At 36.4% G+C, this 11,176-nt stretch overlaps 1 protein-coding gene across 1 annotated transcript; it reads right to left on the reverse strand.

The window, feature by feature from the left end:
- Nucleotides 1–44: 44 nt before the first annotated feature.
- Nucleotides 45–11,099, reverse strand: LOC140137974 (probable peptidyl-tRNA hydrolase). Its single transcript, XM_072159800.1, has 5 exons — nucleotides 10,777–11,099; nucleotides 9,833–10,049; nucleotides 8,761–8,860; nucleotides 3,635–3,680; nucleotides 45–3,061 (listed from the first exon to the last, which is right to left on the reverse strand). The coding sequence occupies exons 1-5, from the start codon at nucleotides 11,029–11,031 to the stop codon at nucleotides 2,894–2,896; spliced, it is 786 nt and encodes a 261-aa protein (XP_072015901.1). The 5' UTR covers nucleotides 11,032–11,099; the 3' UTR covers nucleotides 45–2,893.
- Nucleotides 11,100–11,176: the final 77 nt, after the last annotated feature.

Consider the following 11,176-nt stretch of genomic DNA (forward strand, 5'->3'; position numbering starts at 1 on the left):
ATTAGCAGCTGTATACTAAAACTGTTCACAAACAATGTGTTACACCCAATAATAATAGTATTTATATTGTATAAACAATGTGTTACACTCAATAATAGTGTCTACATTTTATTTAAATTCAATCAATTCAATTTCAAATTTCTGTACTGTAAATCAATGTTGCCAAACATACAGGATAATTCTGTAAGTAACCTAGTTACCTAGGATTGGTGAACTTGAGGGTTAACAGCATGATTGGATGATACCATAATGTTAGTGTATGGCCCAGTTGGTCCATTAATGCATCGCACCATATGCTTATTTTCTCTCTGTTCACAGTAGAAGCACCACAGTGTGAAGGGGAGGTGTGTGTGTTGGGGGGAGTGTTGGTACTTGCCACCCAAGGATGGAAGAGAAAGTGTGCCTGAGCTGTGGCATAGCCAGGGTTTTAGTATGAGGGGAGCAAAGCCACATTTTCATCCCCATTTGTCAATTTTTAGTCATTTTAACAACACTTTACTCTTTGCCATCCCTATTTTATCCCTGAAAATTTTCAGGGGGGGCAATTTCCCCTGCCCTGGCTCTGCCACTGTGTGAGCAATTTTGATCCCTTTGAATTTTAACTGTCTTTGGTGGGATTGTGTTTGAGACAGTACTAATGTGCAATCTAACATGACAAAAGAAGACAAATGTGATAAATTGATTATGTGCAATGCATCCCCCGAACTCTCAAGCTCAGTTCAAATGAGTTTGAGATGCTCAAAACTTACATTCTTATACATGTATTGAAATATTTTAACTAATTTAAAGGGTTATTCATACAATTCTAATTCTTCCAACAAATGCTTTTGAAACATATTTTACTGATATTTTTGCTAGTGGTAGGGGCTGCCTTAATTACAAACCGTGTAATCAGCCGTTTTGAAATATGGCGGGCGAGGAGAGGGCGTACATTGAAGTGAGGTATCTTTTGTCAGCTGAGAAGCATACAAATGATTACTCACTTCAAAGTACGCCCTCTCCTTTTGTGCCCGCCATATTTCAAAACGGCTTATACTATCATTTTATGTTGCACCTAATGAATGTAAAGCTGAATTTATACTTGATCGCTTTAAAGAAAAGCTAAGTGCAAATACAACATTATTTTTGCACTGAGCATGCATGTGATTTGCTTCTCTGCAAACACGATCTAGTATAAATTCAGGGTTTGTAACCAAGTATAGTACGTACTTTACGTAGTAAACATACCTTGTGTTTATAGAATGTTTTTCATAATGTAGTGTAATCACACTTTTTTATGTCCTAATCAGTGTTAACTTCCATGTGTTTGATTATGTCAATAAAAATCAAATAATAACAACAAAAATTTGAATTGTGTTTTAAATGAATAAATGAGAAAATGAGCATTTAGGTTAATGATTTTTGCCCAAAATGTATTATATCCAGACTTGTACACTATGGCCAAAAGAAAGCCACATGAATTCTATGAAGTTGTGAACACTTCCATTTATTAATGTCGCTATCACAAATCCACACATACACTACCACATACATTGTTATGTAAATGATGCTACTTGTGATTTATGCACAAATAATACCTTCATTAGAAATCAAATACAGATTTAAGTGATCCTTCCATTCATTTTATATTTAACATATTTAAACTTTTAAAAATTTCACTAAATGTACACATTTTGATTGTAAAAAATACTATTCTTAAAAATGCTTTGTTACCCTTTTTCGAGACTAAGAGCAGGGGGCTGGTGGTTATTATATTTGTACCAGAGATTTAAGTTTTCGGGAAATCTTCTGGGTTTGTTTTGATTTGGTTTTTTCTCAGGCATTTTCATGCTTTTCACAGGAGTTTTTTCGTGGCTTACATCTTTGTCGTGTGTCTTTTTCCCCACCAGTCCCAAATACAGGAAAAAAAACCATTTTACCATTTTTAGATTATCTTACTAATTAGTTTCAAGTTTGCAATTTGGTGCATTTATAGTGTAACAATGACAAAATTGTCAGTGAAATTTCTCCAATTAACAAATTTGACATGCGCTGTTAAGTTCTGTGTTCAGGCAAGTGGCCCTCAACAAGTGTGTGTTGTTTATAGGTCGAGATAACGATTCAAGCAGTTCACACATGCCGATGAAGATGGACTGTATTGACCACATGTGTGAACCATCCGATGAGTAACTAAATATTCACAGTGCTGGCTGTCCCTTATGAGCTTGGCTAGTATGTGATGCTCATCATGTGACCATATGAACACAAAAGGGCCATAATATAACAGAACTTTTTTGAGATGTGTTGCATTTTTGAAAGTTTTCCCAGTTTGGAAGTTTTTGGAAAATTACACTGTAGGTTTCAACAGTTTTGTTTATATTTTTATGTACATTGTACATTTAAGTTTAAAATTGTGTACAATGTTTTATACAGGGCCCTCTTTGAGATTTAGTACTAGGTACTGAAGAGGCTATCCTGGCTAAATAAATAAAATTGAATCGTTCAAAGAACAATAAAAAACCCAATTGATTGATTTTTACTACCTTCCTATTTACCTACCTTCCTTGACATGCAATATATCATTGTAATCTTAGTTTGTCAAATATCTCAAAAAGTGAAAATGCTGACTTAAAAGTCCATTTGTGTCTGATGGATGGTCACACATGATGGTATCAATCTCATATAATCTTCACGTTCACATCATGTTGCCTATTTAACATCTGCATTATAAGAACATTACAATGCCTGATTTGTTCTTCCATCTTATTACTATTCGCGGGTTTAGTGCCAAGAAAGCCCCATCTGAAATAGCTGCCAGGTGTCATATATTTAGATGTATAGAATATAGCATGCAGAAATTGTCAAATGTCTATAGGGCAGCTATTGCAGATAGGGCCTCCTTTGTATTGCCAATTCATTTTACAGTTTGCCCTTGAATTCTCTTTAGAACCAGTTGTACGCATTCATCAACTAAGCGAGGAAGTACTTCTTTCTCTGTGGTAGTGAATTTCTCTAACACATAGTCAGGCACTGCACTGGGATTGGTTGGTCTGTCGATGCCAAATCGTAACCGCAGCATATTCTGTAAAGAAACAATGACATCATTACAAAATTTTTCATCATACATTAGCAGTTAAGTTAGCTGAATCAGTTTGACTCTGGTGCATTAGTGTGTGGTGATGCAAGTTTGAACTTCAAAGTCTCAATATTTGTTCTTTTAATTGCGGATGACATACTGAGAACATTAATCACTGTTTCGAAAAAGAACAAAAAATATGTTACAAAGATTTTGAAATCCAATGCTGACTGTGCCCCTCCCTGACTCACATACTCAAGCTTGATCAGAATAAACTTGAGATGTTCAAAACTTGCATTCTAAATACACAGTACAGTGAATACACAATATAGATATTTTTACAAATTTAGAGTGTTAATCACATGATTCTTCCAACATTTAATATATTTTGTCAATTTCTCCTAGACAAATAGAAACTGCAAAATGAATGCCCATGAGAGCTCTGAGACGTCCTTTTTGGCAAATTTTGCAAAACAAAGCAGACATGAATGTGATAAAAGTACATATGATAATGTGAATCTAATTCAACAAACAATCAAAACTTATCAATCAGATTTGCTCACTCATTTACATACTTACATTTGTTCCCAAACAATTGATAACTGACTTGACTCCATTGTGTCCACTGCATATAAAAAATGAAGAAAAAATACATCACCCGATTTATTAATTCAGCCTCAAAAATGAATTTCTTAAATTATTTTAAACTAAATGAAACCTATTTATTTACTAGTTCACACTTTCAAATGATTATTTAACACATTTCTTTTGGGTTTAAAAAAAAACAACCAAATTTGTAGCATAAAAAGAGAACATTTTATATATGATCAAAATTGTATGATGATAAATAGGGGAAACTCCACAACTGTTGTCTGTGCTGAAATAAAATTTCCAGTGTAGCAGTTGTAGTCCTTGCCCCTATAATATACATATCTTACTAGACTTCTCCATAGTCCACTTGCCCATTTTGCATACTCTGGCTATTACATTTAAGCATAAAACTCTGATTGATATTGATTTGTGTGCAACTGATAGATTTTTATACCCGCATGCAGCGCATGCAGGGTATCTTCCCATCCTGTGGTTTCTTCTCCTCCTCCTTCTCCATCAAACACATCATTCTGTCAAGGCTAGCGCTAAAACTACAAAGGCCCTGGGGCCCATATGTGGTACACTTATGGGCCTTACCCCGTAGAAGTGCCTTTTGCCCATCTTGGCCCCAGAAGGCTAAGCTCACGGCCCCCAGATCGGCCCAAAAGTAAAATACAAAGCACGCCATTTCTCATCAAATGAAGCAGCCTCAGGGCCCTGAGATGGTACACTGATAGCCCTAGGGGTACTCTATATTTACAAATATACAAGAGCCCCATATGTTATATATTATGGGCCCCAGGGGCCCAAATGTTAAAATATGGTGCAACAGATTGACAAGCCTAGCTCTAAAAGTACAAGATCACTAGGGCTCATATGTGGCATATGTATAGGCACTAAGTTGTAGATGTGCCTTTTGCCCATTTTGGCCCCATATGTACAAGGCTGGGGGCCCCAGGGTCCCAAATGTTAAAACAAAGGGCCGGCCGTTTCTCAACAAATAAAGTAGCTACAAGGTTCAGATTTGGTACACAGATAGGTCTTTAGTATTATATTGTCATATGTATATATAATCCCCATATGTCACATAATATGGGCCCCAAAGCCCCAAACGCTAAAACATAGGGCCGGTCGTTACTCAGTGAATAACGCAGCTACAATACCCAGCTTGAGTCTACTGATAGCACTTGATAATCATACTTCAACATATGTACATGAGCCCCATAAGTCATATATATTGGGCCCCAGGGCCCCAAATGTTAAAACAAAGGGCCGGCCGTTTCTCATCATATAAAGCAGCTTTATGGCTCAGAGTTTGTACACAGATTGCACCTGAGAATTACATTGTTATATGTGCCCATGCGTTTTGAGTTGGGCCGGTAATGCGTTACATGTTTTCGTGAGATGAAAATTGCATGTTTTTCGTTTAGATATGAATATATTTCACATATTATACCCAACATATATAAAAGTATACATTTTCTGGCTGCAAATGAACCAAGGAATCCAAAAATGCTCTTTAAAATGACATAGGGTGTAACACTAAGGAGTTATGAAACTGAAAATACAAATATTTTATGGAAAAAATGTAAAATTTGACAAATTAAAAAAAAAAGTTAGCTTCACCCCACATATTTAAAAGTTCCATATTTGAATTCCTCTCAGTCAGAGCTTTAAATACATATATAACATCATAGGGTTCAATAAAATTAAAATGATTTTGCGCCAGCCTCTTTCAAGGCATATTTTCCCATTGACTTCAATGTGTAACCGAACGGAAAATAAAATATGCAAAATTGCTTCTCAAAGCAAATTAAATTACCTGGAATATGATTGTATGGTGTTATAGTATGCAGTTTAAAGTGAATTGTAAAAATGTGAAAAAAGAAATGGACCTCTTGCATCATATGACCCCTGGGGGTCACTTTTATTAAATTTGCTCCTCCTGATCCTCCTCCTCCTGATCCTCCACCCCGCACATTATGCTAATTGAGTCATTCCATGTCAAATCAACCAATGGGTTGGCAGGTCACCCCCTCAGATTTCGCTGAAAATCATTTCTAGCATACCTCTATGGTAATAATGAACACATGGAAAAATTAGCGCTCAACTCCAAGCGGTTTGGAATCTGACTTGTCAAAATTTCACCCAGACCCCCCCCTTTTTGCTCTCGAGTCACGTCGTTGAATTTGTCGCGTTTTGGAACACTCATATTTTGACTTTAGGAAAAAGATATTAAGCTGAAAATTGCTACCTAGAGTGACTTTCACCCAAATAAGCAGAATCTGGCCTTAAAAACAGTGTAGTGCTTCCACTTTAAAAGTTATGGGTCTCCCAAAACCCCTTTTCGTTTTGTCATATTTCACACGTTGTCACGGTTCCAAAGCCCTTTCGTACTCTTAAATAGATATCAGAGAATGTTCAAACTTCATATTTATGCTTAATAGGCTAATATCTCTCCTCTGAAACAATAACAGACCATTGACACCTTTAATTAGGTATTGGCTTGGACCCAAAGTTTGCTCTGCAAAATGAAATCCTGAAAACACCGCCCCTACCAGTTGACCTTTGACCCTGCAGATGAAATCGACACACTTGAAACTTACACAACACATACTTAAACATTTGATATCTACCTATACCAAATCTTAACTATGTAACTCCACCCCTTCTTGGTTAGAGTGGATTATGAAATTTAGGTATTTTGCCAAATTTTACACACATTGATATAGGATGCTGGCTAATCTCTAAAAAAAAAGTGTGAAATTTGTGAATTTTGAAAAGTGGAGTTACAAAGCTAAGATTTGGTACAGATGTAGAATAAGTGTTTAAGCATTCATGGTGTAAGTTTCAAGTTTGTCGGAATTCATCTGCGGGGTCAAAGGTCAACTGGTGGGGGCGGTGTTTTCAGGATTTCATTCTGCGGAGCAAACTTTGGGTCCAAGCCACAATTTAATCAAAGGTATCAGTGGTCTGTTGTTGTTTCAGGGAAAGATATTGGCCTATTAAGCATTTTTATGAAGTTTGAACATTCTCTGATATCTATTTAAGAGTACAGTGGGGTCTGAAACTGAACACGGTGAAATATGACAAAACAAATAGGGGTTTTGGGAGACCCATAACTTTTAAAGTGGAAGCACAACACTGTTTTTAAGGCCAGATTCTGCTTATTTGGGTGAAAGTCACTATAGGTAGCAATTTTCAGCTTAATATCTTTTTCCTAAAGTCAAAATATGAGTGTTCCAAAACGCGACAAACTCAACGACGCGACTCGCGAGAGCAAAAAGGGGGGTCTGGGTGAAATTTTGACAAGTCAGATCTCAAACCGCTTGGAGTTGAGCGCTAATTTTTCCATGTGTTCATTATTGCCAAAGAGGTATGCTAGAAATGATTTTCAGCAAAATCTGAGGGGGTGACCTGCCAAGATTTTCAGCAAATTGGTTGATTTGATATGGAATGACTCAATTAGATGCAAATTATTCAAATGTTAATAACTGTTTACAACTTTTTTAAGGTTGACTGTATTGGTCTCATCACAAGCTTTAATTTGACACCAAATTTAACTACATAGGCTGCATATTAACTGAGAAATTTAAAAGTTGAACCCTAAAATGTCGCGCGCATGTAACATCTCCACCTATTTACTGGCCCAACTCAAAACGCATGGCCATGTACATATGAGCCCCATATATCACATAATATTGGCCCCAGAGCCCCAAACGCTAAAACATAGGGCCGGCCGTTACTCAGTAAATAAAGTAGCTACAGTGGCCAGCTTCAATCTACTGATAGCACTAGAGAATTATACTTCAACATAATTATGTACATGGCCCTCATAAGTCAAATATTATGGGCCCCAAATGTGAAAACAAAGGGCGGGCCGTTTCTCATCAAAGAAAGCAGCTTCCGGGCTCAGAATATGTACACAGATAGCACCTGAGAAGTATATTGTTACTAACACCCACAGTCCCACACACCCATCCACCCCACACACGTAGGACTAAACAGACAGCTCGTATTATCATAATTGGAAATACCAGCGTGAAGCGTTAAGGCTGTTCCAGTTAAATTGGGCGACTTTTTACAATTTCTTTATTTTAAGTCCTCAGCAAATAAGGACTGTAAGTTTGGGTACACCGATAACATGCGGGTATAGCCGTATTTGTGTACAAATATATAGCCTTCTAGTCACATCTGTATCTGATCTTTTCAGTCACCGCACTCCCTCTGTTTGATAGCTTCCCAAGTGGACTACTGACTTTGCCTTGCGGTTAAGATTTTTAACACGGGACTCTATGGAGAGTTAGGCCAATTTCTGGCCTAACTAAAATTGGCCATGATGTAATGCATCTTTAAATGGATCTGCCTTGTGATTGGTCGCCCATATCTCGCTATGGTTTAAAGCTTCCGGGCCAGCGCCATTACCATTAACTACACCGTACACAACTATCTGTGGTATTTGCGGCGCTTTTGTGTTGACGCGAAAGTTAATCTCTCATCAAACATCTAGCGCGTCTTGTACTATACCATGCTTAGTACTTGCGGTTAATGGAGTGATAAACAAGTATGCTTGACAGTGTGTTTTTAGAGAGCAAAGTCCCGGGGCAAAGTTCTGCTTAAAATTCAAAGTCCATAGTCGGATTTTTGTGGTTCGCTATCAATAAACTGGTAGATTCCAAATCAGAATTGTTCAGTATTAAAGTGAGCCATTATAAGTATGCAAGATAATGTTGCATTCAATTACTTTTATTGTCATTAATCATCTGATATTCTTAATTCTTTATGCCCATTTTACTATTGAATACTTTAATTTTAATAAACATCAGTATAATTTTGAGTTCAACGAAATGGGTTCATCATGACTAATAATAACAACATATTTTTAATAAAATTCAACTATGGCATAGTCTAATATCTCACTTGTCACCAATGCTCTATAATTTTTGAGAAAAATGCAAAAATAGGCACAAAATTGGGCAGGGGTGTAGTACCGTACCCCTTTAAACATTTATATAAACATTTTAATATATAATGCCTTATTGCCTGATATACCCTTTATATGACCAAACATTTTTAACATTTTCTGTAAAAATGTATGCGTTTGCTATACGTACCCTGCACTGCCACCTTCTTTAATGCTGTTTTTCCCCAAGGGTCTGTCAATGTCATCATGAAGTAGAAAAATGTTGGTTACAGGTATATTGTATTTGGTGACTGAAACATAATAACAAGGAGAAAAATATGTTAAAATATGCACAAATTTTACAATTACAAATCAGCCCGGTGGGTTCAGTCTTCACTGACAATGTGTACGCATGATGGTTCCAATTAGGGGTACTTTTCAAGAAATGTCCGCAGAATTTTCGAGGCCAAAATTGTTCGCGATTGTCCAAATTAGGGGTGTTTTGGAGCAAAATTGTCCTTGAAATGAAAAATAGGGTGTATTTCTAGGACTTTCGTCTGCGTTTTACCGCTACAGTTTTCGTTATTGTCCTCATTTCCCCGTGAAATTGGGGGAAAATTCAAAAGCGTCCTTGAAATGATAAAAATAGGGGTATTTATTTGAAAAATGTCCTTGATTCCTCGAGATAAGGGGGTGAAATGAAACTGCGCCCTCACAACGATACAAATAGGGGAGGTTTTTCGGGGCCAATTGTCCTGGCTTTCGCGCAAAATAGGGGGTAAAATTGCTGCAAATGTCCTTGATTCCCCGTGAAATAGGGGTCATTTTCAAATCCTGGAACGGTCATACGTCCTACCTTTAAATACAAACTGAACCCACCGGGCAAATCAGTGTCAACAGCTGTCAAATTCTTCACTGATTAGAGACTAAATCTGCTACAGTGAGCCTCCCAAGGTTCTTTAATTTGAGCTGAACTTCAAATCAACCAAGAGGTTTATTCTGACAAGAGGCAGACTGTCCACAAATAAGGGGGCGGGGTAGGTCTGGCTGGGCCATATAGGGCTGACAGAACACAATGGCAAAAGTTAGTCAATTTCAAACAGGTTGCCTCAATTTGATGACCACTTTGATATAATTTTTTGCTACTCCAAGCACTTTGTATATACAAAATTTGGACTAGCTTTGCCTTTGATAATCATAATGCCACCAACACCAATATAATAGTTTTTAATGATCAAAAATTGCACACTGCAGATTAGAATGCAACTGAATATGAACCATACCTGTTTTGAGAACACTCTTCCCATTCACGTTCATAAAATGCCTTGGTTTCAGCAGAATAAGATTATGGTTTTCATCTAGTGTTGCCATGGCAATCATCCCATGACACTCTGAATCTTTCTTCCAATTTGACTCCAAATGCTTGCAAAGTTGATCAGCTACAGCCATGCCAATATTATGCCTGGTTCCTGACATGGAATGATTTCCAAGTCCTACCACCTTCAAAAAGCAAACATACATACAATGTTATTAACACTATGACTGCTTTTTGATTTACATAGAGTACTTACTTTTTTTTGCACTAAACATACATGGTTTTCTGATCACCTTGGTTTTTCTGATAAACTTATTTCTTATTTAACAATTTTTCTCATATTCTGGTCAACAGTTTTCATTTTCTTACACAAGGAAAAGTACCCCTTTTAAATTTAAGTGTTGCGGTTGACAAAATATTTTGCAAAAATGTTTGGCAAAATTTATTTTACAAAATAACATTTTTAAAATGTAGTGTTTTCATAAAACAAAACATTTTTAAAACATATTCATGATCTTTATAACCAGATATTTAAATATTATTAAAATGTTTTTACCAAAACCAAAACATTTCAAAAACATTTGTGTTTGCTGGATTAGTCTTTCTGATAATGAAAGTTTTTCTGATGACGTTAGTTTTATGTTTTAAAACATTTTTCTGATTTTAAACATTTAGAAAAAGTGTTTTTGAATATTAACTTTTCCTTTTTTTTCTGATAATCTGAAGATTTTAGATTTAGTTTTTCAGATCATCATTTTATTGACCCAATAATTTGAGATTTATAATTTAATTTGCTCACTGATGATAGCTTAACATTCTAACTATCGTTTGCAAATTCGAAGCTAGAGTTATCAAGTAAGGCATACATCATCATGACGGGCAAAAGAACACATTTTTAATTCATTATCATACCAATGTAGTCATGTTTGTTGCACCCAGGGTTCCTGAATTTCCTGTTGATGTATGCATCCCAACATGACTGGTTTGCTGTGAAACGTCCATTAGCACCGATTTGCTGTTTGTACATGTAGTTACAGAAGACTTGTTGTTAAGCTTACAGGTAAGCTTATCTGCAGCCGAATCTGGTGGAAAAACTGGACCTGGAAACATTTTGCCTGAATTATTTAACGCCATAAGTAGTGATCTATTATTAAGTATTGCTCTCATGATATTGTGATTCGATCCTACATACGACAGTTGCTCATCGGTCAAGTCAAATTTCACGTTCTTTCACTCAATTTTGTAAACAAAAGCTTTGACAACCCAAAAATATCGCGGGGTTCACTGTTTAGGTTCACTGTGGCCGTGATTG

This window comes from Amphiura filiformis, chromosome 17 (genome assembly GCF_039555335.1).
Source record: "Amphiura filiformis chromosome 17, Afil_fr2py, whole genome shotgun sequence".
NCBI classification, from domain to species: domain Eukaryota; kingdom Metazoa; phylum Echinodermata; class Ophiuroidea; order Amphilepidida; family Amphiuridae; genus Amphiura; species Amphiura filiformis.